This window comes from Rhinoderma darwinii, chromosome 10 (genome assembly GCF_050947455.1).
Source record: "Rhinoderma darwinii isolate aRhiDar2 chromosome 10, aRhiDar2.hap1, whole genome shotgun sequence".
In the NCBI taxonomy this organism is placed as follows: Eukaryota; Metazoa; Chordata; class Amphibia; order Anura; family Rhinodermatidae; genus Rhinoderma; species Rhinoderma darwinii.
The window spans coordinates 54,521,305-54,549,133 of record NC_134696.1 but is presented as its reverse complement, the minus strand read 5'-3'; the positions used below and the strand labels follow the sequence as shown (position 1 = coordinate 54,549,133).

General features: G+C 46.7%; 1 protein-coding gene across 2 annotated transcripts in view; it reads right to left on the bottom strand.

Annotated features, from left to right (window-relative positions):
- Positions 1 to 27,829, bottom strand: part of LOC142662070 (BAR/IMD domain-containing adapter protein 2-like) — a 216,472-nt gene that overhangs the window by 114,030 nt on the left and 74,613 nt on the right. For both annotated transcript variants that reach the window (XM_075839945.1, XM_075839946.1), the window contains one exon: positions 14,925 to 15,000. In XM_075839945.1, the coding sequence (XP_075696060.1) occupies positions 14,925 to 15,000 (76 nt within the window). The remainder of the gene's footprint in view (positions 1 to 14,924; positions 15,001 to 27,829) is intronic.

Genomic DNA, 27,829 nt, shown 5'->3' with positions numbered 1-27,829 from the left:
GAGGTCAGGTAACCAGCACGCGGCTGGTCAAGGGGGTGTCGCCGGTGAGGGTGGAAAAGATGGCCCCTTATCTAAATGAGTATCCGGATAGGGCGGCGGCTAAGTTGCTTTATGAAGGGTTTCGTGTTGGTTTTGTTATTCCTCCGCCTCCTTATGAGGTTCCGGTTACGCGGAGGAATTTAAAATCGGCTTACTTGCATGCAAAAGTCGTGTCGGAAAAGTTGTTAAAAAGAAGTTTCGTTGGGCCGCATGTCGGGGCCGTTTGTTGAGTCGCCGGTAAAGATTTAGTTGTGTCCCCGTTGGGTATTGTCCCTAAACGCGATCCCGGAAAATTTCGTTTGATTCAACATTTATCGTATCCCAAGGGTTCGTCGGTAAATGACGGGATTGATCACGAGTTGTGCTCCGTAGTTTATACCTCATTCGATAAGGCGGTGGGGTTAGTGCGGGCTGCGGGTCCTGGGGCGCTGCTAGCAAAAACTGACATCGAGGCGGCGTTCAGGTTGTTGCCGGTCCATCCAGAAAGCCAACGGCTGTTGTGTTGTTTTTGGAATGGGGCCTTTTACGTGGATCAGTGCCTTCCGATGGGGTGTTCCCTTTCTTGTGCATACTTCGAGGCGTTGAGTAGCTTCGTGGAGTGGGTAACGAGGGGAGTATCCGGGGTCGACTCGTTGATCCATTACTTAGATGATTTGTTATGCGTTGGCCCGGGGGGTTCGCCGGTTTGCGGTAATTTGCTTCATGCTCTACAGAGGGTGGCGAGGGATTTTGGGATTCCTTTGGCGCCGGAAAAAACGGAGGGCCCGGTAGCGACGATTTGTTTTTTGGGAATCGAAATAGACTCGGTGGCAATGGAGTGTCGTCTCCCGGCGGATAAATTGGGTGCTTTGAGGCTGGAGGTTCGACGGGCTTGTAGAATGAAGAAAATGACGCTGAGGGAGCTTCAGTCGCTGCTGGGGAAGTTGAATTTCGCCTGCCGGATTATGCCGATGGGGAGGGTGTTTGGTAGGAGGTTGGCGGCGGCAACGGCGGGAGTGCGTGCGCCGCATCATTTTGTGCGGCTCAAGGAGGAGCACCGTGCTGATCTTCAGGTTTGGGATGACTTCTTGGGCCAGTACAATGGTCGCTCGCTATGGATGGCCCCAGCGCAGGATATGAGTGATTTGAATATTTTCACGGATGTGGCTGGGGCGGGTGGTTTTGGAGCTTACGGGGGAGGTCCGTGGTGCGCAGGTCAATGGCCGGCTAGCTGGGTGTCCAGTGGACTCACGCGGAATCTGGCCCTGCTCGAGCTGTTTCCCATCGTGGTGGCGGCTACCATTTGGGGGGACAGGCTCAGGGATAAGAAGGTCCGTTTTTACTGCGACAACATGGGGGTGGTGCTTGCCATTAATAACATCACGGCGTCCTCTCCTCCGGTAGTTCAATTGTTGCGACATTTAGTGTTGGTATGTTTGTCGTTGAACGCGTGGGTGGTGGCGGTGCATGTCCCGGGTGTACGGAATTGTATCGCTGATGCTCTTTCTCGCTCGCAGTGGGACCGGTTTCGGCAATTGGCACCGGGAGCGGAACGTCTCGGTTTGGCTTGTCCGGAGCATCTTTGGGATCTGGTCTCGGTCCCGTAGAACAATTGGTACAAAGGTCTTTGGCGCGCACGACGTGGAGTGCTTATGCTGCTTGTTGGAGGCAGTGGGAGGAGTGGGTAAGAGAGTTGGGTGACGTCAATACGGATAGAGACAGGTTGGTGGCACTTTTGTACTGGTTAGGGGACGCCTGGGAGGCAGGGTTTTCAGTGGCGAAGGTGAACCGGTTCATATCTGCGGTGGCGTTTGGGTTTAAGTTGCGGGGCTTTCAGGATGTATCGAAGGAATTTCTGGTATCGCAGGCTTTGAAGGGGTTGCGCCCCGGGGTCGGTTATGTGCCCAGTAGAGTGCATGCGGGGTTTTACGCCAAACAGGGGGTCTCCAGATTTGCCTTTGTTACGTCATGTGGACGGGTCGTTTTTGTCCAGGTTTAAGTTTGGAGCTGTATTTAAAAAATGTTTGACGGCGGTTGGTGTCGCGGCAGGCTCATATTCATCTCATTCCTTCAGGATTGGCGCAGCAACAGAAGCGGGGCGCTGGGGGTTGGATGATGAGGGGGTGAGGCGTATTGGTCGTTGGGAGTCCAACAGGTTTAAGTCCTATGTCCGCCCCCATATGTTATGAATTTTGCTGTTAACGCTTTACAAAGGTTATATGGGGGTGCCTAATTGTTTTTTCCGTTTCAGATTCGCCTCCGTGTTTGGTGTGGTTGATGGGTCATTCTTACGTGCATTGGGGGGCTTTGAGGGCGGACGTCCGCCCGAATGGTCGCCAGTTGCGCATTCCGCGACAGGATGCGGTTGTGCATTGGCTGGGTTTTAGAGGTATGTCGTGGAGCAGGGTGTTGGCGGAATTCCAGACATATGCTCGGCTTGATAGGGTTCCGGAGGTCTTAGTGTTGCACGTGGGTGGGAATGACTTAGGAGTCCGCCCCTTTCGTGAGTTGGTGCGGGATATCAAACATGATATGTTGTGTTTGTGGGTATCTTATCCCAAGTTGGTGATAGTGTGGTCGGACATAGTCCCAAGAAAGCATTGGCGGTTAGCTAGATCTGTGGAGAGAGTCAATAAGGCTCGCATTAAAGTTAATCGGGCGGTGTCCCGTTTTGTGGCAAAAAACGGGGGCATTTGCGTGAGGCATAGGGATTTGGAGTCAGGAGTGGGGAATTTCTGGAGGAGTGACGGGGTTCATCTGACCGAGGTTGGCATTGATCTTTGGAGCTTGGCGATAGCAGAAGGCATAGAAAGAGCGGTGGTGGTGTGGAGGAACTCACAGGCTTAAGGTGGTCAAGGCCTGTTTCGCTGTGGCGGGGGGAGTCCTTGAGGCCAGTCAGTACAAAATGGTGGGGGGGTCGCATCGGGGGTATGCGTCCCCCAAAAAAGGTACATGGTTGAAGGCTTCATCGGGTGTTATCCCTTTGAAGTGGACTTCTAGTGGTCGGTATATCACTTGAGGGCTTCATCGGGTGTTATCCCCTTGAAGTGGACTTCTAGTGGTCGGTATATCACTTGAGGGCTTCATCGGGTGTTATCCCCTTGAAGTGGACTTCTAGTGGTTGGAGCCATCTGCAGAGGTGAACGGTGCTTCCGAGCTGGTTTACGGCTGGAGGTAATTGGTGGTTTGCAGATGGCTAATTCGGTGTGTTCTTTAAAAAGGACTATCTGAGGGGGCTTCAAGGACTTCCTCTGCTCGGGTTAATGTTATGACCCATGTTGGGTCATGTGAATTATTAGGAGGAATTCTCTGGTGGATTCCTAACTAGTTATCCGAATGTTTCGGATTTAAATTGTTTTTATAAAACTGTGAAATTAATAAACGGCTGCTGTGGCCATTTCACATCCAACCTCGGTGTCATGTGTCTTTACTAAAGTGGGGGTGGGGGGATAGTATGGTATAAGGTTAACACACGACTCTACTTAGGCAGGTCAAGAAGAGGCTGGACGCAGCCTGCAGGGATTAAGGGAAGCCGACATGACCGTCCTAGTAGGGAAAGGGTTAATTAGGTGAGGGAGAGTTGGAGGGAGTTGGAGGGGGGACGGGGAGGAGTTAAGGGGGACGGGGGGCAGTTACTGAGCTTCCCGCTGTTTCTCGGCATTGAGCCGGAAGCAGCGGGAGGAGTAACACAGAAATAGTAAGCTCCCACCCTCCCGCCCTTGGTTTGTTACTCTTTAGGTCTTATGTACGTCCGTCTATGAGCGTTGGTTTTTTATTTGTGTGCTTATTTAACATGTTTTTCTTTTTCCGGAGTAGGTTCTGTTGTCATGGCAGCTGGCGGGGGGAGTCCTTGAGGCCAGTCAGTACAAAATGGTGGGGGGGTCGCATCGGGGGTATGCGTCCCCCAAAAAAGGTACATGGTTGAAGACTTCATCGGGTGGTATCCCTTTGAAGTGGTCTTCTGGTAGAAGGTATATCACTTGAAGGCTTCATCGGGTGTTATCCCTTTGAAGTGGACTTCTAGTGGTCGGTATATCACTTGAGGGCTTCATCGGGTGTTATCCCCTTGAAGTGGACTTCTAGTGGTCGGTATATCACTTGAGGGCTTCATCGGGTGTTATCCCCTTGAAGTGGACTTCTAGTGGTTGGAGCCATCTGCAGAGGTGAACGGTGCTTCCGAGCTGGTTTACGGCTGGAGGTAATTGGTGGTTTGCAGATGGCTAATTCGGTGTGTTCTTTAAAAAGGACTATCTGAGGGGGCTTCAAGGACTTCCTCTGCTCGGGTTAATGTTATGACCCATGTTGGGTCATGTGAATTATTAGGAGGAATTCTCTGGTGGATTCCTAACTAGTTATCCGAATGTTTCGGATTTAAATTGTTTTTATAAAACTGTGAAATTAATAAACGGCTGCTGTGGCCATTTCACATCCAACCTCGGTGTCATGTGTCTTTACTAAAGTGGGGGTGGGGGGATAGTATGGTATAAGGTTAACACACGACTCTACTTAGGCAGGTCATGTGTATACAGAGAGCAATGGAGCAGGGCACAGCTGTAGACTAGACAATTTATCTGAATGATGGTTATGATAAAAGGCTAGAAGGTTAGACTTTCCCCCAGGCTGGCAGTGATATTGTACTGATGGATCAGAGCCTCGGCCAAGATTTTTTAAATTGGGTAGGATTATAGATTGAACTTGATGGACCTGTATCTTTTTTTTAACCTTACCATCTATGTAACTAAGTTATGTTACTGATTGTTTGTCAGTGGTGTTAAAAATCAAGGGGTTTACTGTTTCTTCTTTTCTTTTTTTCTTTTCCGTGCTTATTCAACAGATCGTTCCGATTACATGTTTTTAAAAGTATGTCCTTTCTAACTATGGCGCCCACTGACCTGAGTGCCGCTGCATGTAAACATTTGGCACCCAATTGTCGAAAATGTCTTTGTATGCTGTAGCATTAACATTACTCTTCACTGGTAATAAGGGGCCGAACCCTGAAAAACAGCCCCAGACCATTATCCCTCCTCCACTAAATTTTAAAGTAGGCACAATGCATTCCGGTAGGTAGCATTCTCGTAGCATCTGCCAAACCCAGATTCCTTCTTGGGTATGGCATTATCTTGGTGTGTTTCCCATAGGCTTCTCTATAGAACTTCAAAAGCGCTACTAAAAACGTATGTAAAAAAAAATCCATGAAAAACGCTTGTAATTCCTGGTGTTTAAAACGCAGAGACAATAGTGCACATGAGACCTAACTCAGAGATGGCTGAATTGAATATTAACAGGCTTTGCACAGAGTAAGGGCAGATTCACACAAGCGTTGCGTTTTTGCGCGCGCAAACAACGCGGCGTTTTGCGAGCGCAAAAACCATTTGACAGCTGCGTGTGTCATGCGTGTCTGATGCGCGGCTGCGTGATTTTCGCGCAGCCGGCATCATAGAGATGAGGCTTGTCGACGCCCGTCACTGTCCAAGGTGCTGAAAGAGCTAAATCTTTCAGCACCCTCGACAGTGAATGCCGAACACAACAGCGAAAAACCTGTAAAAAAAAAAGATAAAGTTCCTACTTACCGAGAACTTCCCGGCCGTTGCCTTGGTGACGCGTCCTTGGTGACGCGTCCTTGGTGACACGCCTCTCTTGACATCGGGCCCCACCTCCCTGGATGACGCGGCAGTCCAAGTGACCGCTGCAGCCTGTGATTGGCTGCAGCCTGTGCTTGGCCTGTGATTGGCTGGAGCTGTCACTTGAACTGAAGTGTCATCCCGGGAGGTCGGACTGCAGGAAGGAGACAGGAGTAATCGGTAAGTTAGAACTTCGGGTTTTTTTACAGGTTCATGTATTTTGGGATCGCAAGTCACTGTCCATGGTGCTGAAACAGTTTAACTCTATTTTAACTCTCAGTTTAACGAGTTTGGCCGAAGCCGGTGAAGTTAGCTTCGGTTGTCGGGGTTCGCTCCTCGCAAAGACACTCCGTTTGGATGCTTGGAAACAGAAAAGCACGCGGTGCTTTTCTGTTTCCATTCATCCTTTTGACAGCTCATGCGCTGTTTCAGTCTGTTCGCACGGAAGTGCTTCCGTGCGACCTGCCTGGTTTTCACGCACCCATTGACTTCAATGGGTGCGTGATGCGTGAAATACGCAGAGTTATTGAACCTGTCGCGTATTTTGCGCAGCGAACAAACGCTGCGCAAAATACACGGACTGTGTGTACTGCCCCATAGACTTCTATAGGGCATTGCGTGCCGCGCGAAAACCACGCGGTCTACACGCTGCCAAATCACGCTCGTGTGAATCCCCCCTAACTCAAGGAATTATATGTACAAAAAATATGTTGATTTTAAGGTGTTATTTTTTTTCTACTGCAATATTTATTGGATTTTTTATTAAAAACACATAACACCATAAGAGGCAAGTAAAGTGCAACAAATGCTCATACAGGTGACAGTAGTAAGTAGAATAGACCGATCTTCACATTTTAGAAACCACTAGGCTCTAGGCTGTCAAATGGCATTAAATAGTTATCACTATTAGGCTGGGTTCACACAACCTATTTTCAGACGTAATGGAGGCGTTTTACGCCTCGAATTACGTCTGAAAAAACGGCTCCAATACGTCGGCAAACATCTGCCCATTGCTTGCAATGGTCTTTACGATGTTCTGTGCAGATGACCTGTTATTTTACGCGTCGCTGCCAAAAGACGGCACGTAAAAATACAGCCTCGTCAAAAGAAGTGCAGGACACTTCTTGGCACGTTTTTGGAGTCGTTTTCTCATAGACTCCAATGAAAACAGCTCCAAAAATGGCCGTAAAAAACGCTGCGAAAACGCAGCGAAAAACGCGAGTTGCTCAAAAAACTTCTGAAAATCAGGGGCTATTTCCCCTTGAAAACAGCTCCGTATTTTGAGACGTTTTTGACTCTACGTGTGAACATACCCTTATTGAAAAGCAATACAAAATCACAAACAACAACAGGAAACAAACCGAAATAAAAGAGAAGGGACAAAAGGAGGGAGGGGAAGGGAATGACTCATGTGAGCATAGGAAGGGGCTTTAATAGAAGAGGTCAGGGCCCAAAGTTCAGAGCCCAATGATTTTGTGTCAGGTCAGGAAAGTCCTTGGATTGTTACTAGGTGATAGTCCCATAATGACTAGACTGAGTCACAGGTGTTACTTTTCACCTCGCCTATCTAAATCATTCCTCGCTCTCACACCAAGGGCTTATTCAGACGAACGTTATATACATTCGTGCAACGCGCGTGATTTTCACGCGTCTCGCACGGACCTATATAAGTCTATGGGGCCGTGCAGACAGTCCGTGATTTTTGCGCAGCGTGAGTCCGCTGCGTAAAACTCACGACATGTCCGTTCTTTGTGCGGATGTCGCGCATCACGCACCCATTGAAGTCAATGGGTGCGTGAAAATCACACGTACCGCACGGAAGCTGCTGTTAAACTATGAATGTAAACAGAAAAGCACCACGTGCTTTTCCGTTTACAAACATCCGAACGGAGTGTCGAAAATCACGCAGCCGCGCATCATATGGGGCTGACAGACGGAGCTGTTAAGTGGCTTTTGCGCACGCAAAATGCCGCGTTTTTTGCATGCGCAAAACGCACACGCTCGTGTGAATCCAGACTAATGCTGTAGAAGAAATTAACCTGCACATTTGGCTGAATTCTTTTAACCAGAAAAAGTAGTAGGATCCTAGTTTTGCTTAATATATTTCACATTGTTATTGGACTTTATTTGGATATCTTTATGGGTTCCCACTGCCAAATTCTTTGTAATCCCTCTCAGTCTCCAATATCTGAAGCACCAGCAATGGAATTCATATATTTCTGCCACGTTTCATATAGATTTTAGCTTATTCCCACAAAAGCAATGGACTGCAACTGTTACATGACATGGTTACGTGACATGGTTCTCTCATGTGACTTCTATCTGGGGTGCGGCTAAAGGGAAAGGAATAAGTCTGACTCTCTTGTGCCGAGTATCGTGGATAGTTTTGAAAACAAGAGAAAACAAAGCGGCACGCCGAAAAAATTCCCTAAAAATGGCGTATGCTTTATTCACCAATGGTACATGAAAAATGCAACGTTTCAACCCCACAATGGAGTCATTCTCAAGCAAATAGTGAAAGCAGTGCCAGGGTATATAAAAAACCCCCTATTATAACATTAATAAAACAACTATGATAACAAAGTGTCATAAATGTTTTTTAATGTGTATAAACATGTATAACAAATTGATCCGTACATACACATTTACATATACGAATGAGCCAAATAGATCCCTCTGCTGTGCTTGTAAACATTATTTGTGCGCCGATGCTGAAAAACCCATCCTGATAGGTCAAAGGACTTAACATGATCCTAGCACCCAATCCTATTGCACGTCAGAACGTAATGACATTCCATATTAACATTAACATGTCACGTGATGATATCCCATTGATAACAAGTTCTTAACGGTGCCGAGCTCTCGCGATATGGGACTGAGGGTATGTTCACACGCACTAATTACGGACGTAATTCGGGCGTTTTTGCCCCGAATTACGTCCGAAAATAGCGCCTCAATAGCGTTGACAAACATCTGCCCATTGAAAGCAATGGGCAGACGTTTGTCTGTTCACACGAGGCGTATATTTACGCGCCGCTGTCAAATGACGGCGCGTAAATAGACGCCCGCGTCAAAGAAGTGACCTGTCACTTCTTTGGCCGTAATTGGAGCCGTTATTCATTGACTCCAATGAATAGCAGCGCCAATTACGTCCGTAATGGACGCGGCGTTCAAGCGCCTGCACATGCCGTTACGGCTGAAATTACGGGGATGTTTTCAGGCGGAAACATCCCCGTAATTTCAGCCGTTACAGACGCTGTCATGTGAACATACCCATAATCCTCTGCATCTCCATCGCATCTCTACTCAAGCATGCACAAAACCTCCAAATGGACCACCATCTATTAACGGAACATAATCTTATGTTCTAGCTCCGATCCCTGCCATTAACCCCTTAGATGCAGCGATCTAAAGTGATCGCTGCATCTTAGTGGTTGGCAGCGGATCGGCAGCTCTGCCCTGCAATCGCAAGGCTGCTGACTGCTGCTATGGCAACAGGAGGCCTAACAATGGCCTCCTGCTCTGACATTATGGAAGCTGATTAGGCCCCGTCCAGGAGCGAAGCCTAATCGGCTTGCTGTCAGTGAATAACTGACAGATCTAACACATTGCACTACATAGGTAGTGCAGTGTATTAGAAAAAAAATCTGACAGTTGGACCTTCAAGTCCCCTAGTGGGACTAAAGAAAGTGGAAAAAAAAAGGGAAAAAAAAGTTGTACAAGACATAATAAAAGTTTCAAGTAATAAAATAAAACACAATCACCCTTTTTCACTTATCAAGTCCTTTATTTTTGAAAAAATAAAATAAACCATACACATTTGGTATGGCCGCGACCGTAACGGCCTGAACTATAAAAATATGTTATTTATTTCACACGGTGAACGGAGAAAAAAAAAACATAAACAACAATGCCAGAATTTCTGTTTTTGCTCACTTTGCCCTCCAAAAATTGAAATAAAAAGTAATCAAAAAGTTCCATGTATCCAAAAATGGTACCTATAAAAACTATAGCTCGTCTCACAAAAAACAAGCCCTTATACAGCTCCGTCGACAAAAAAATTTAGACGTTATGGTTCTCACAACATGGCGACAGAAAAAAGACATTCGTTTTACAATCGTACTGACCCGCAGAGTAGAGTTAACATGTAATGTATAATGCATGGTGAACGCTGTATAAAAAAAACTAAATAACTATGCCAGAATTGCTGTTTTTTGGTCACCTTGCCTCTCAAAAAATAGGATAAAAAGTAAAAGTGATCAAAAAGTTGCTTGTACCCTAAAATGGTACCAATAATAATTACAGCTCGTCCCGCAAAAAAAAACGGCCCTCATATCACTACGTCTATGAAAAAGGCTCCAATAAGTCAGAAAATAAAAAAAATATGCAGTAGTGCAGGCCCGAGGGGAACATTTCTTCTGTTTCAAAAGGTGATTTATCAAGGCCCTAAAATTAGGGAACCAAGAAGGGGAGGGCCCAAACATATCTGCTAGAAGCGAGGGCACCGGTATTATACCAGGACAACACCTTCCCAGTAAAATTCCCCAAAATGCAAACGTGCGGAGTATGGACCAAAAGGGGGATAAAAGGACCATTTATTAGTGCGACACTGGCCTGTGCAGAAACAGCGTAACACACATCTATGGATTATTTTATTCTTTTTTTTACCCCATTATTATACCACCTGACTATGTCCCTGATGTACTCTGCCCAGCTTACATGTACCCCCACATTATAAACTGAAATACCAGTAAAACTCCAAACAAAACTACTACCAAGCAAAATCCACGCTCCAAAAGCCAAATGGCGCTCCCTCCCTTCTGAACCCTACAGTGTGCCAAAACAGCAGTTTACTTCCACATATATTGCATCCCCATACCCGGAAGAAATGTTTTAACAATTTTTGGGCTGTGTGTCACCAGTGGCACAAGCTGGGCACAACAAATTTGCCACTGAAATGGCATATAAATGTAAATTTTTACTTTGCACCATATGCAGCGCAATCATTTATGGAAAAGACCTGTGGGGTGAAAATACTCACTACACCCCTTAATAAAAGCCTTGAGGGGTGTATTTTCCAAAATGCGGTGCACTTCTCAGGGGTTTATCTTGTTGTTTCACATCTGAGCCTCTGCAATTGTGAACCAATACTTTGTAAGCCCCCAAATTAGGCCTCAACTTCGCATGGTACTTTTTCACTCCTGAGCCCTGTCAAATGTCCAGGCAAAAGATTAGGGACACATGTAGGGTGTTTCTAAAACCGGAAAACACAGCATAATAATAAGAGAGCTGTTTTGTTATGGTGGCACAAGCTGGGCACCACATATTGGCATATCTATAGAAAAAAATCCCATTTCCATTCTGCAACATCGAGTGCACACTAATTTCTGCAAAACACCTACGGGGGTTAACATGCTCACTACGCCCCTAGATGAATACCTTGCGGGCTGCAGTTTTCAAAATAGGGTCACTTCTGGGGGGTTTCCAGTGTTTTGGTCCCACAGGGGCTTTGCAAATACTACATAGTGACCAGAAACCAATCCAGCAAAATCTGCACTCCAAAAACCAAATGGCGCTTCTTTCCTTCTAAGCCCTACTGTGTGCCCAAACAGCAGTTTATGGCCACATATGGGGTATTGCCGTACTCGGGAGAAATTGCTTTACAAATGTTGTGGTTCTTTTTTTCCTTTATTTGTTGAGAAAATGAAAAATTTTGAGCTAAAGCTACGTCTTAGTGAAGAAAAAGGATTGTTTTTATTTTCACTGCCCAATTCTAATAAAATCTTTGAAACACCTGTGGGGTCAAAATGCTCACTACACCCCTATATGAATTCCTTAAGGGATGTAGTCTCCAAAATGGAGTAACTTTTTTGGCGTTTTCTCAGTTTTGGTCCTTCAGGGTTTTGCAAATGCGACATGGCCTCCGCAAAGCATTCCTGCTAAATTTCAGCTCCAAAAGCCAAATGGCGCTCTTTCCCTTCTAAGCCCTGTTGTGTGTCCAAATAGCCGTTTATGACCACATGTGGGGTATTGTTTTACTCGGGAGAAATTGCTTTACAAATGTTGTGGTGCTTTTTCTCCTTTAGTCCTTGTGAAAATTAGAAAAAATTATCTAAACCTACATTTTCTTTGAAAGAATGTAGATTTTCATTTTCACGGCCTACTTCCAATAATTTCTGAAAAACAACTGTGGGGTCAAAATGCTCACTATACTCCTAGATAATTTCCTCAAGGGGTGTCGTTTCCAAAATGTGGTCACACTTGGGAGTTTCCACTGTTTTGTCCCTTCGGGGGCTTGTCAAATGCAACATGGCCTCCGCAAACCATTCCTGCTAACTTTGAGCTCCAAAAGCCAAATGGTTCTCCTTCCCTTCTAAGCCCTGCCATGTGTCCAAACAGCCATTTAACACCACATGTAGGGTATTGTTTTACTTGGGAGAAATTGCTTCACAAATGTTGTGGTGCTTTTTCTCTTTTAGTCCTTATGGAAATGAGAAACAAATTATCTAAACCTACATTTTCTTTGAAAGAATGTAGATTTAAATTTTCACTGCCTACTTCCAATAATTTCTGCAATAAACCTGTGGGGTCAAAGTGCTCACTATACCCCTAGATAATTTCCTTGAGTGGTCTAGTTTCCCAAATGGGTTCACTTTGGGGGATTTCCACTGTTTTGGCACCGCAAGAGCCCTTCAAACCTGACATAGTGCCTAAAATATATTCTAATAAAAAGGAGGCATAAAATCCACTAGGTGCTCCTTTGCTTCTGATGCCTGTGCTTCAGTCCATAAGCACACTATGAAGACTTGTGGGATATTTCTAAAAACTGCAGAATCTGGGCAATAAATATTGAGTTGCGTTTCTCTGGTTACAACATTTTTTTTATTAAAAATCAATTTCTGCAAAAAAAAATAATTAATTTGCAAATTTCACCTCTAATTTGCTTTAATTCCTGTGAAACGTCTAAAGGGTTAAGGAACTTTCTAAATGCTGTTTTAAATACTTTGAGGGGTGATGTTTTTAAAATGGGGTGAATTATTGGGGGTTTCTAATATATAAGGCCCTAAAGCCACTTCACAACTGAACTGGTCCCTGTAAAATTGCTAGTTCTAAGCCGTGTAATGTCCTAGAAAAATAAAAGGATGTTCAAAAAACAGTGCCAATCTAAAGTAGACATATGGGGGATGTTAATTTGCAACAATTTTGTGAGGTATAACTGCTTATTTTTTGCAATTTTTCGCCAAATTTTGGTGTTTTTTTTCACAATTAAATACTGAATGCATCGAGCAAATTTTGCCAGTAACATAAAGTCCAATGTGTTGCAAGAAAACAATCTCAGAACCGCTTGGATAGGTAAAAGAATTCCAAAGTTATTACCACATAAGGGTATGTTCACACGGCAAACGAAAAACATTCGTAAAATACGGAGCTGTTTTCAAGGGAAATCAGCCTCTGATTTTCAGCCGTTTTTTATGCATCAAGCGTTTTTTACGGTTGTGTTTGGAGCTGTTTTTCTATTGAGACAATGAAGAACGGCTCCAAAAACGGCTCAAAAGTGACATGCATTTCTATTTTACAGGGTGTTTTTTCACGCTATTTTTAAAAACAGCCGCGTAAAAAATGCCCTGTGGGAAATCAATGGGAAGATGTTTGGAGGCGTTCAGCCCCCGCATTTTCAGCCGTTCTTCGGGGTGTTTATGGCCCGATAAATGGCTGAAAATAGGGCGTGTGAACCTACACTAAAGTGAAACATGTCAGATTTGAAAAATGAGGCTCTGTCAGAAAGGTCAAAAGTAGTCAAAGCATGAAGGGTTTAAAAAGTCTACAGTATGATGCATGTAGCATATACCTAACATGAAACAGCACCACATATAGCACACACCTGTCACACCTGTCAAACTTAAGATGTATGAAGTTGGTGGAAGAAGACAGAGCAAAGAGGGAGCCCAAACTTGCGGCAGCCAGGTCTGTGTTATCTGTCTGTCTGTCTGTCTGTCTGTCTATCCTAGTAGGTCTTCACACAAGAGGAAAATCCATGGCAATTTCCCATATTGTAGTTGATTCTAGATGTCACCCATAGCAATCAATCACATTTAAGCTGTTATTTTTATAAGCCAGGTTGGACATTGTTTTTTGCTATAGACAAAAGCTTTAAGCTGGGTTCACACGACCACATTAACGTCCGTAATGGACGGACGTATTTCGGCCGGAAGTCCCGGACCGAACTCAGGGCAGGGAGCCGGGCTCCTAGCATCATAGTTATGTACGATGCAAGGAGTCCCTGCCTCTCTGTGGAACTAATTGTCCCGTACTGAAAACATGATTACAGTACGGGACAGTTGTCCTGCAGAGAGGCAGGGACTCCTAGCATCGTACATAACTATGATGCTAGGAGCCCGGCTCCCTGCACTGAGTTCGGTCAGGGACTTCCGGCCGAAATACGTCCGTCCATTACGGACGTTAATGTGGTCGTGTGAACCCAGCCTTACTGTTTTTCCCAGTTAATTTTTATATGAAGCTTGTTATATACCTATTTTAACTATGTGATAACTTGTGATACATTTTAACATCCTAGGGTCAGTTCACACGTTGCGTAAATACTGCGTTTGTTGCGGAAAAGCCACAGCATAATACAGTAGCAGCAAAGTGGAAGAGATAGGACAAATCTCATCCACGTGCTGCTTAAATACTCAGCGGAAAAAATGCTCAAAAATGTAGATGCGGTGCAGAATTTTATTCCGCAGCATGTCAATTGTATTTGCGTAAACGCTACTTATTCGCGGTTTTTCAATGGGGAGGTAAACCCCACGTTAAATAGCAGTTGTTGCATTTTTTTGTGGCCAAATCGCAGCGATTCTGCCACAAAAAATGCAACTCAGAAAAAAAAATCTTACTTACCCAGAAGTCTGTGTTTCTTCCTCCAGGCCGGCCTCCTAAGAGGACATTTTATCCCATGCGACCGCTGCAGCCAATCACAGGCTGTAGCAGCGGTCACAAAGGATGAAACGTCATCCCGACCTGGATGGCCTCAGAGGGCCGGCCTCCTGCGATGATGTTTCATCCCATGTGACTGCTGCTGCAGCGATCTCTCCTAGGATGAAACGTCAATGCTACAGTTTTCCGCAGCAGACATTCCGGGGGGATACGCAGTGTAACTTTACACAGCATATCCGCCCCGTGTGCCATATAGTGATTCCTATTTGATTAGGTGATATCTATTCCCTTAAGTAATATACATTTTATCACATATAGGTATTGTAAATCTCCAGTTAATAATAATAATACCTGAAAGTGCTTTTTCATAATGTTTTCCCATCGTCACAAAGTTCTTAAGACTTGGGTTGAATTGGTCTAATATAACCTGTAAAAGAAAGAAGAAGGTATCACTTGGCAGCCATACATAAACCAAGGGCCACAATCACATATTAGTGATATATAGTTATTAAAGAGCTGTATAATAAAGAGGCTTTGAGAGTTTTTTTGAAAATACTTGTTAAAAGATATTATTAAAGATTATTTTAAGCATACTTTAAATTAAAGCTGTAATTTGGAGCTATTATATTTAGAAACTGAATAAGCAGCCAGCCTCTAATATGATGTGATTATCCAAAATACTCCCTTTATAATAGTGAACCAGTAACAATCCAGAGATTTCCCATCAGAAGTCGTCAGTAGAATTCAACCTCTATTTTCGTCGTTCCCTTAATATTCACACTGTTTAAGCGAGGACAATTTTTGTGCTTAAAGTTTGGGGTTTCATAATGTCACTTACCCTTGGTCCCTTATAATTGTCCAATCCCCTTTCCCCACCAATAATTTGCATTCTTATTTATAATACCTACTCTCCACTCCTATTCACCACCGTCCCCTCCACATGAGCAGTTGCCAAAGCAGAGCCGGCTGGTCACATATCTGTAGTAGGTTCTTCTGCCTCTTGCAGCCCCTCATCCATCTCCAGCCATCAACTTTCTTATAATATATATATATATATCCGCCCAATGTTCGCTCTCTTCAATTAGTCGCTTCTCCTTCATCAACATCCCTTGTACCTGCCGTGGCTTAAACCAATTCCAGTTTTAATACAGCCCTTCCATGTTGTTTTTATTTCCAGCTAAACTTTAACCAAAATGGAAAAGTGTGAACTGAGCCAAAGTAAATTTACATTGAAGTGCAAAAAATCTACACCAATTCTGTAGTGCTGAACCACACAACAATTTGTGGGAAATCTGCATGTTTTCACTGTAAAAGATGGTGCTGAACCATGGGTCACTTACTTATCCTGGGTACGGTATGTGGACAGAACCAGTGCCCAAAATACAGAAATATAATTCCTTCCTCCCTTGATGGTATTGTGACTGCTAGATGGAAATCAGAATAGAAAATCTGCTTCAGTTTTGCTACACATAATTAGACTAGTGGCTCACGCACACGGGCACGAAGATCTACAGCTCTAGTATGGACACAGACGTCAGGAGCTTCTCCTGGAGTGGAATCGATGGTCATAGCGTCTGCAACGCTGTGACCGTGGATTCCGCTTCAGGAGTTTTCCCTGATGTCACTGTCCATATATGGACAGAGGCATCAAGCAGCGCTCCAGGACCGGAATCCCCGGCCACACCGGGATTCCGCTCCTTCAGGGAGCTACGGTGTCGCTATCTTTACTGGAAGGAGGGGGGGTTGCTATCTACAGGGGGGCTGTGTGGCACTACCTACAAAGGACAACTGTGCAGGAGCACACAAAATACCCAGCTTTCCCGGGGATCAAAAAAAAAGTGTGGAAATAAACTAAGATATAACTTTTATTTAATCTAGCTAAAAGGATTAATCCTTTACTCAGACTAAATAAAAGTTATAACTTCGTTTATTTCCACACATTTATTTGATAGCTGGGAAAGCTGGGTATTCTGTGTGCTCCTGCACAGTTGTCCTTTTTTGAATGTCTATTGCCCGCCAGCTATCGGTAATTTTGTAGTCCTTGCACTACCTACAAGGGGGCAGTGGGCAGTGTGGCACTACCTACCAGGGGGCTGTGGGCTGTGTGGCACTACCAACCAGGGGGCTGTGGGCTGTGTGGCACTACCAACCAGTGGGCGGTGTGGCACTACCTACCAGTGGGCTGTGTGGCACTACCTACCAGGGGGCTGTGTGGCACTACCTACCAGGGGGCTGTGTGGCACTACCTACCAGGGGGCTGTGGGCTGTGTGGCTCTACCAACCAGGGGGCTGTGTGGCACTACCAACCAGGGAGCTGTGTGGCACTACCAACCAGGGAGCTTTGGGCAGTGTGGCACTACCTACCAGGGGGCTGTGGGCTGTGTGGCACTACCAACCAAGGGGCTGTGGGCTGTGTGGCACTACCAACCAGTGGGCTGTGCGGCACTACCTACCAGGGGGCTGTGCGGCACTACCTACCAGGGGGCTGTGCGGCACTACCTACCAGGGGGCTGTGCGGCACTACCTACCAGGGGGCTGTGCGGCACTACCTACCAGGGGGCTGTGCGGCACTACCTACCAGGGGGCTGTGCGGCACTACCTACCAGGGGGCTGTGTGGCTCTACCAACCAGGGGGCTGTGGGCTGTGTGGCACTACCAACCAGTGGGCTGTGTGGCACTACCAACCAGGGAGCTGTGGGCTGTGTGGCACTACCAACCAGGGGGCTGTGGACTGTGTGGCACTACCAACCAGGGGGCTGTGGGGCACTACCAACCAGGGGGCTGTGGGCACTACCAACCAGGGGGCTGTGCGGCCCTCCTTACAGGGGGCTGTGTGGCACACTCTACAGGGGGCTGTGTGACGCTATCTACAAGGGGGCTGTCTGGCGCTACCCACAAGGGGGCTGTGTGGTGCTACCTACAAGGGGCTATGTGGTGCTACCCACAAGGGGGCTGTGTGGTGCTACCCACAAGGGGGCTGTGTGGTGCTACCCACAAGGGGGCTGGGTGGCGCTACCCACAAGGGGCTGTGTGGCGCTACCTATAAGTGGGCTGTGTGGTGCTACCTACAAGGGGCTGTGTGGTGCTACCTACAAGGGGCTGTGTGGCGCTACCTACAATGGGCTGTGTGGCGCTACCTACAGGGGGAATCTGTGAGTGGGGGTTTGATGGTCATTTTAGTGAGTGGTGGGCTGATGGTCATTTTACTGTGAGTGGGGGGTTAATAGTCATTTTTCTGTGAGTGGGGTGCTGATGGTCTTCAAGTGGTTTCCACCTCTGACCTCCAATTGAAATTAATAGGAGGCAGAAGATACCTGCGGCGCTCGTTTGGAGCTTTTTTTCCTGCGTCTTTTGCATTCGCTTCAACAGCTTAAGAAAAAACACAAAAAAAGGTCACACAACGAGGTCAGTTGCTGAAGGAATTTTGAGGCAGATTTTTTTTGCCTTACAATAAAAACGTGTGTGAACATTCCCTACGAGTGGAGTGCTTGTTCTTAGCCATTTTCTGTCTTTCTCAAAACAATTTTGGTAGGGGGGCCCTGAGGAAATTTTGTTTTTCCAGTACTGCCTCGAGTCCGAAAAGGTTGGGAAACTTTGTACTAGGGTCCCGTCATGAAGCAGCTCAGTTCGTCATGGGAACGTGGCCTAGGTGAGTACAATTTTTGTTTTTGTTTGGGGGCACTGTCTACAAGGGGGAGGTGTGGGGACTGTATGGCACGATCTACAAGGGGGAGGTGGGGGACTGTATGGCACGATCTACAAAAAGGAGGTGGGGGATTATGGCACTGTCTACAGGGAGGCTATATGGCAAAATCTACAGGGGGGCATTATACTGTGTGGGGGCCACTAAGCGGACATTATATGGTGTAGGGGTTCTACAGGGGGCATAATACTGTGGGCACAATTAGAGGACAAAATACTGTGTCCTTGAAGGGGTTGTAATATATTATATTATTATTATACTCTATGGGGGCACTAAAGGGGCATTATAATTTTTTTTATGGGGCATTTTTTTTAAATGATGGGGTGGGGCGCCGAAAGATCATTTTGCACAGGGCGCCATCTATCCTAGGGACGGCCCAGCGTATACGGCCAAAAAAATGGCTGAAAACACTACGTGAGCACATACCCTAAGGCTGGATTCACACGAGCGTGTGCGTTTTGCACACACGCAAAAAACGCAGCGTTTTGCGTGCGCAAAAGGCACTTAACAGCTCCGTGTGTCAGCCCCGTATGATGCGCGGCTGCGTGATTTTGGCGCAGCCGCCATCATTATGACACTCCGTTTGGATGTTTGTAAACAGAAAAGCACGTGGTGCTCATAGTTTGACAGCTGTTGCGCTAATCACGCTTGTCCCACGGAAGTGCTTCCATGTGGTGCGCGTGATTTTCACGCACCCATTGACTTCAATGGGTGCGGAATGTGCGAAATATGCCCAAAGAACGGACATGTCGTGACTTTTTCACAGCGGACTCACGCTGCGTAAAAATCACGCAACTGTCTGCACTGCCCCATAGACTAATATATAGGTCCGTGCGACACTCGTGAAAATCACGCGCATTGCACCCATGTATATCCTGTTCGTCTGAATAAGCCCTAATACTGAAATCTCCTATAAGGAAACCCCGAAACTAGCAGTAGAAAGTAAGCCCAACGTAATGTAGGCGCAGCCGTAATGAAGGGAGCACATGACTAGATGTTTGGGGTTTTAGGCTACTACGTTTTAGGCTATTTTATAGGGATTAGAGGGTTAAGTGAAAGGGGAATGGGGCAAATGTATCTATATGTGGTGGGTGGAGAGTAATGTATATAAGTCCATGCGGGGAAGAGGCAGCCCTCTTTCCCGCTGGACAACAGGAGAAAATATCTGTCCTGTTATTATAACTGTTTTAAAAAAAAAAAAAAAAAAAACTGTTTTTACACTGACCTGTAATGGATGCGGCAATGGAGATAACGATGGCCAGGATCCGGGATGCGGCGATGCTGCACGGTGCTGGCTGGCTGGATCAGATGTTTGCCGGGGCTCTTCCTCCGGTTCCAGCGGCTGGAGTGGAGAGCGAGGGACGCAGCAGCGGGCGTTCCAGGCCTCCGGAGAGGCCTTCCCCAGAGGTAACGCCTCAGTCTCGTCGGCGCCGAGGGAGCCCCTCCAGGGACCCTCCTCCTCCTGCTGGTCCGGAGCTGCACCCTGGTCCACGGAAGTCTGGGAGGAATCCCATTAGGCGGGCGAGATTGGAGGTGACAGGAGGGGGGGGTCGCGGCAGCCATCTTCCCCCCTCCTGTTTTCAACGACAAGACCGGAAGTGGAGGCGGGACCGGAAGTGCACGCTGGACCGGAAGTGACGGCTTTCTCCTGCGCCGATGTTCCAGGTGCCGGAGGAGCTCTGCAGGCAGAGGTACTGAGACCAGGCCCGACCCGCAGGAAGAGGCGGGCGGGCTCCAGATGGGGAGTGAGATCGCCTCCTGCTGGAGCAGGGAGGCGTGCGGCGGCAGCAGCGACCGGAAGTACCCGGGCAGCTTCGGGGAGTGACGCCGGGCCCCATCCGGACGATGGCGGGCATCGGTCAGCTGTACACAGAGCAACTGGAAGGAGATTTATTTTTGACAGCCCTGCAGAAGGACTGGGTCGGCAGGGCTGTCGTTCTGAGTATGCCACGCCAGCAGCGGGTGGCAGGACCGTGGACGGGCCGCGTTCCGCTGGGCCTAGGACGTCAGCGACTGGAAGTTCGGGGAGCTACGGGGAGCGTGGGGTGCAGGAGCACCACTCCCCAGGACCATCAAGACCGATGCCGTGCTCATCCGGAGTGGTGGACGCGTCCGCTGGGAGGTCACCTCAGGGACGGCCGGGTGAGTCTACCACGGATGTGGTGCCGGGGATGTGTGTGGGGGATGTTGTCTATGTCACAGATGCATTTATTGTTTAGAGGGATGCAGGAATATTTTACGAGAGTTTTGCCAGGTGTAGAGCAGTCGCCAGCGAGGGTATGGGGCGCTGCTAGCGAGGCGAGTGCTAGTGCGGCAGGGAGTGCGGTTGTTAGTGAGGCGAGTTCTAGGGCAGCTGCGGCAGGGATTGCGGTTGCTAGTGAAGTGGCGCCGGTGGTGGGTGCCGTAGTGGCGGTGGAGAAAGTGGTTGATGCGGCGGCTAGTACAGCTAAGAAAGTGGTGGAGGATGTGCGTTTAGCAGATGCTGCTAAAGGTGAGGTTTATGTGTGTTTTGAGGGCCCGCTGGGGGCGCATTTGAAGGTGGAGATTAGGGAAAAGATCTGGAATGATGAATATGTGGAGATTTTTTCTTTACTGCCTTTGGAGAAGTTTAATTTGGACCGGTGGAAACCGGATGAAAGTAAGAAGGAGGAGGAGGAGCGGCGGCGTTATCGCTTGATTCCTCGGACTTTTGCGAATTGGCTGCAGGCCTTCGCTATTTTGGCTAGCGTGGTGGGTGAGAAGGCGCCGGAGAATTGTTCGGCGCTATTTTGTTATATGGATTCAGTAGGGGAGGCGTATCGTGTATACGGTGGTAATGCGTGGTTGCGGTATGACGAACAGTTTCGTCAGCGGAAGTCGGTGCGCCCGTCTTTGCGATGGGATCACAAGGATATCAGTTTGTGGATGCGTCTGATGTCTGCGCCAAAACAGGGGCAGCAGCCCTTTCGGGATGCGGCCAGCGGTCAGGGGTCAGCAGCGGGTCGGTCAGGATCCTCAGGAAAGGGGTGTTGCTGGCAGTATAATGAGGGGCATTGCAAGTTTGGCCCAGACTGCAGGTACAAGCACGAGTGCTCCGGTTGCGGAGGCGCCCATGGTTTGTCCAGATGCTTCAAGAAGCATAAGGGCAGGCAGGGAGATGCTGAGCAGAAGAGGGGCGACGCCGGTGAGGGTGGAAAGGATGCTCCCGTTTTTAAGGGAGTATCCAAATAAGAAAGTTGCAGATTTGTTGTTGTTAGGTTTTTCAGAAGGTTTTCGGATTCCTTGTACATCGGCGGGACGTGATGGGGTGGTCCGTAATTTGTCGTCTGCTTTGGCGCGGCCTGATCTGGTTACGGATAAGCTGCTGAAGGAGGTGGCTTTGGGCCGCATGGCGGGTCCGTTTTCCTCCCCGCCTGTTCCTAGTTTGCGGGTTTCCCCGTTAGGTTTGGTTCCTAAAAAGGAGGTGAATAAATTCCGCCTTATTCATCACTTGTCTTATCCGGAAGGCGAGTCGGTGAATGACGGCATTGATCCGGCATTGTGCGCGGTCAGTTACACTTCCTTTGATGCGGCGGTTGTTTGGGTTCGCAAATACGGGAAGGGCTCTTTGTTAGCGAAAACTGACATTGAGGCCGCTTTTAGTTTATTGCCGGTGCATCCGGATAGTTTTTGTTTACTGGGATGTTATTGGCAGGAGGAATATTTTGTAGATTGTTGCCTCCCGATGGGCTGCTCCATTTCATGCGCTTATTTTGAGATGTTTAGCACGTTTTTGGAGTGGGTGGTTCGTCGGGAGGCGCAGGTGCCATCTGCCCTGCATTATCTGGATGATTTCCTGTTTATCGGGCCGCCGGGTACCTATGTGTGTGCAGGATTGCTACATACTATGGAGCGAGTGGCAAAGAATTTTGGGGTACCTCTGGCGCCTGACAAAACTGAGGGACCTGCGACGGTCATTAAGTTTTTGGGAATCATGATTGATTCAGATAACATGGAGTGTCGCTTGCCTGATGATAAATTGATGGAGTTGAGAGAGTTGGTGGCGAGTGCGCTGCGCAGGAAGAAGATACAGTTGCGGGACTTGCAATCCTTGTTGGGTCATTTGAATTTTGCTTGTAGGATTATGCACATGGGGCGGGTGTTTTGCAGGCGATTGGCAAGTGCTACCGCAGGGGTGCATTCTCCCCATCATTTTATTAGGTTGTCGGCGGAGTTGAAAGCGGATTTGTTGGTTTGGGAGGAGTTTTTGCAGAGCTACAATGGGCGGTCGGTGCTCATGTATCAGCCGGTGTCTAGTGTGGACTTGGAGCTGTATACTGATGCATCAGGTGCATGTGGATTTGGGGCTTATTTCCAGGGGCAGTGGTGTGCAGGAATTTGGCCAAATGCATGGCATGAATGTAGTTTTGTCCGTAACTTGGCTCTGCTGGAACTGCTCCCGATTGTGGTGGCTGCGGAGTTGTGGGGGGATTGTCTGCGGGACCGGAGAGTTCGTTTCGTATGTGACAATCTGGGTGTGGTTCAGGCCGTTAATGCGCAGACAGCTAATTCTCCGCCAGTCGTGCGACTATTGCGGCATTTAGTTTTGAGAGGTTTGATGTTGAATGCGCATTTTGTGGCAGTGCATATTCCTGGGGTGCTTAATTCTGTGGCTGATTCCCTTTCTCGTCAACAGTGGGACAGGTTTCGTCTGCTGGCGCCGGGGGCGGAGTCTCATGGCCTGCCTTGTCCAGAGCATCTGGGGAAGGTGGTGTGACAATGGCGATGTCGCTCGTGGAAAGGTCTGTTAGTGCGGTTACGTGGCAGAGGTACAGTGCGGTATGGCAGGTATGGGAGGCTTTGTTGGAAAATGCACAGGCAGACATTTCAGAACCGGTCGGCGTGTTTGTTGTATTATATAGGAAATGCGTACAGTGAAGGGGCGTCTGCAGCAGCGGTCGCTTGGAGTTTGTCGGCCTTGGCGTTTTGGTTCAAGAAAAAAGGTGAGGAGGACGTGACTAAGTGCTTTCTGGTCCGGCAGGCAATGAAGGGTTTCAGGAGGGGTTCCGCAGTTAGGGACCACAGGAAGCCGGTGTCATTTGAGCTGTTGGTAGCGATTTGTGATTTATTGGGGGATGTTTGTGTTTCGGCGTTTGAAGCGCGGCTATTTACACTGGCCTTTTCTTTGGCGTTCTTCGGGGCGTTCAGGATATCGGAGTTGGTGTCGGCCAGTAAGAGTGTGGCAGGGGGTTTATTGTACGCGGATGTTGAATTGGATGGCTCCTGCCTTTCTTGTTTGCTTCGTAGATCAAAGACAGATCAGGAGGGGAGAGGTTTTGTGGTGCGCTTGTATGAGTTACCAGGGTCGCGGGTGTGCCCGGTTCACTGTTTTCGGGAGTTTGTTGCAGTGAGGCCTGAGGGGCCGGCATCCTTGTTGGTTCATTCAGATGGTTTGTCTTTGTCAAAATTCCAGTTTTCACAGGTGTTCAAAAAGTGTATCCTGTTGTCTGGCAGAGGTGGAGCAGGTTTTAGCTCTCACTCTTTTAGAATTGGCGCAGCTACGGAAGAAGCTCGGTGGGGTTTATCCCCGGCGATGGTTAAGAAGATCGGTAGGTGGGAGTCAGACCGATATAGGTTGTATGTGCGGCCTCACTTGCTTTGAGGAGGTGGTGAATAGATGTGCTGGAGGTGGATATGGTGTTGTTACATTGCTGTTTTGTGTTGTTTTAGGTGCAGGTCCCTGCTTGATATGGATTATTGGGCACTCCTACGTGCACTGGGGAGGTGTGCGTGCAGATGTTCGTCCGGCTGGACGGCAGTTGGGCCTGGATCATTCAGAGGTTCAGGTCAGATGGTTGGGTCTGCGGGGCATGCTGTGGTGTAGATTGTTACCAGAGCTACAGTTCTATGCAGGTTTGGACAGGGAGCCGGATATTCTGGTGGTGCACCTTTGTGGCAACGATTTAGGCATACGGTCGTCCAGGGATTTGGTGCGGGGTGTAAAGATCGATCTGTTGCGGTTGTGGTCGTCTTTTCCAGGAGTTGTGATCGTCTGGTCGGATATTGTGGCTCGAAAGGTGTGGCGGCAGGCCCGTTCCGTCCATAGTCTGAATAAAGCACGAGCGAAGGTGAATAAGGTGGTTGGCAGGTTTGTGGCACGCAATGGTGGTGTTGTGGTGCGGCACAAAGAGTTGGAGGGCAGAGAGGTCGGTTTCCTTAGGGCGGATGGCGTTCATTTAAACGAGGTGGGTCTAGATATGTGGACCCTGGACATCAAGGAGGGCATGGAGACAGCCCTGCAGTTGTGGAGGGACAATCATGTGTAAGGGGTCACACATGATTGTCGTGGCGGTAGGAGGGGTCTTTGGAGGCACGTAATGGCAAGAAGGAGAATCAACAATGGAGATTGTTGAAAGAGAACTCGGGGCGTTTAACCCTGGATAGTATTGGAGGGGCTGGGTAGTGGTTACCCAGCTGATATTGCATATATTCCTGATGGGCAGGGTCCCCAGGAAGGGAGAGAGAGGTCTTGGAGATGGTTGGTGCCCTCGGGTCAGGTGCAGAACGGCTGTAGGGCAAGAAGTCCAGACCTAACAAGGAAACGATGGAGTTTTTTATTTAATGACTGAAGTGCCTTCAAGGATCCTTTATCTGGAGAATGTTGGATAGAGCAGGATGTTTATTATGGAGTGTTTATGATGTTTTATGGTTATGCTATTTTATCGCATAAAAAGGTGTGTGTTTAATAAATGGCTGCTGTGGCCTTTACACCAAAATTCATGTGTGGTCTCTTATTGGGGTTTGGGGTGTAAGGTCATAGATAGCGAAAGTCATCAAACATACCTTAAGTCATGTTTTTAACCATTTACATGATTAATGCTAATATTAATGGGCACACACACATAAAACATGAGGAAAGACCAGCCTATCTGATCAGGTTCAGATTGCAATTCCTCTAAAACAGACTGGCATAAACTAGTATCGAATCATCTAAGGGCCCTTTCACATTACTTTGAGCATCCTGTTTGAATGTCAGTCTGTGGTCATTTTTTCTCTTTTCAACGATCTGTTAATGGATCCATAGGTTTGCAATGGGACGTCCGTCATAGTGAAAAGTGCCTCTTAGGGTATGTTCACACGATTAACAAAATACGTCTGAAAATACGGAGCTGTTTTCAAGGGAAAACAGCTCCTGATTTTCAGACTTTTTTTGAGCAACTCGCGTTTTTCGCGGCTTTTTTTTTTACGGCCGTTTTTGGAGTTGTTTTCATTGGGGTCTATGAGAAAACGGCTCCAAAAACGTCCCAAGAAGTGTCCTGCACTTCTTTTGACGAGCCGTCATTTTACGCGCTGTATTTTGACAGCAACGCGTAAAATGACAGCTCGTCTGCACAGAACATCGTAAGACCCATTGCAAGCAATGGGCAGATGTTTGCCGACGTATTGGAGCCGTCTTTTCATGAGTAATTCGAGGCGTAAAACGCCTCCATTACGTCTGAAAAGAGGTCGTGTGAACATACCCTAAGTCTCCTTTTCACAAGTTTCCATCAGGATCCATTTTTTCCATAGGACAGACAAACGGAGACTGACGTTTTTTCTGTCCTATTGAACAACTGGATCCTCATGGATCCGTTTTTCTGTACAACACAAGTCTATGGCAACAGGATACTACAGAATCGGCATCCTATTACATCATCCTGTTTGACATCCGATTTTTTTTGTGACGTGATAAAAAAAATAAACAGGATGTTTAAACAGGATGTTAAACCGTGATGCGAATCGGTTCTAGCCTTAACTGATACATACAGAATTTACAGCTACAGTTATTGATAAGAGTTGCTGTGAAAATACTGGAACTTCTAGTGTTGAGTATTTTTACAGCAAAGAATACAAGAATACAAGTTTGATAACACATTTGGAAACAAGGATATACAATGGAGCTGGTTTAGGGTCTCAAGAGGTGCTTCACAGAACAGGTCCAATCCTGCTTACATATGGATGGTGTAAAGCTAGTCATAGAGTTGGCCTACAGCTATCTTCCCCTTGGGGTTGTTTTGCCTTCCTCTGAAACAACACTGCAGGATAATAGGTGGAATTAGGCTCTGTTCACATCAGCGCTCGTATTTCTGTTACTCTATTCTTACCTGGGAACAAAATAATGACAATAATGACGGCGCCCGGCAGAACCCATTGACTTTAATGGGTTCCTTCAGGTTTCTTTCATGGTTTCTATCATTTTGCTGGACAGCATAGTGCGGCATGCTGCACTATTTTGTCTGAAAAAAATGTAACGGGATCTGCGACGTACACATATAACGAAACCTAAGCAGATGAGAACTGCGCCTTAGACGTATTTTTTTTTTTAACTTTTAAACTATGATACTATGACTCTCCTATTAATATGCCATATGGGCATAATATCATTGTATAATGAAAAGTTCTGCAAATTTGTAACAAATGTGTTTCATGATCTATCCTTGCTGTCAGTGAATGGTCACATTCTTTTTTGCATTCAGAGGTTGATAACCTGTCCTGACCTAGTCTTACTTTCACACAGCGACAGTTTGTTCTAATGCATCAGTGTGATTAACAGGAGAGAGCTTTGTGCTGCAGTTTCACACGACTTTTTTTTTTATTTTATTTTTTGCTACGTCACAAATATACATTTGAATAGCAAAATAAGTTATCCAACATACAGTAGGTTTCTATAAGTCAAACACATGTCAAAAGAGTCACCTTTTGGCAATACAATGGCAGATGTATGACTTAGCGCATGGCAAAACAGTTACATATATGTTTTGCATAAAAATATGCCATAATAAGGATAGGTTTTCAACTTCTGAATATAAAAAGGAACGTTTCCATTCACTAATAGCAAGCAGAGATAGTGCAAATGGTGAGGACTTGAAACACAAAGTATACTGGGAATTCTGAAGCTTTATTTAAATAGGAGTGCACAATCCCTATTACCACTCATTTTATTTTAATTCTATAGGAGCTGCTATTGTTCAGCTAGATCAGGAAAGGAAATATGGAACAATGCAGCAAAATCAAACAGGATGCACGATTAATGCCCATGTCACACAAGGTTTTCCTATATTCTTTATGAAAACTTTTTCTGGACACAAAATGTACAGTATTGTGCAAAAGTTTTAGGCAGTTGTGAAAAAATGCTGCAAAGTAAGAATGCTTTAAAAAAATAGAAGTGTTAATAGTTGTTTTTTTTGTCAATTAACAACATAGACAGTGATTGAAGAAAAGAGAAGTCTATATCAAATCAATATTTGGTGTGACCACCCTTTGCCTTGAAAACAGCATTAAGTCTTCCAGGTACACTTGCAGAAAGTCATGGATATTGTAGGATTATAGTCAGGTATATGATTAAACAATTCTACCAAACAGGTGATAATGATCAATTTCAGATGTAGGTTGAAACACAGTCATTAACTGTAACAGAAACAGCTGTGTAGGAGGCTAAAAACTGGATGAGGAACAGCTAAACTCTGCTACAAAGGTGAGGTTGTGGAAGACAGTTTTCATGTCACAGGTCCACCATGGCAAGACTGAGCACAGCAGAAAGACACAAGGTAGTTAC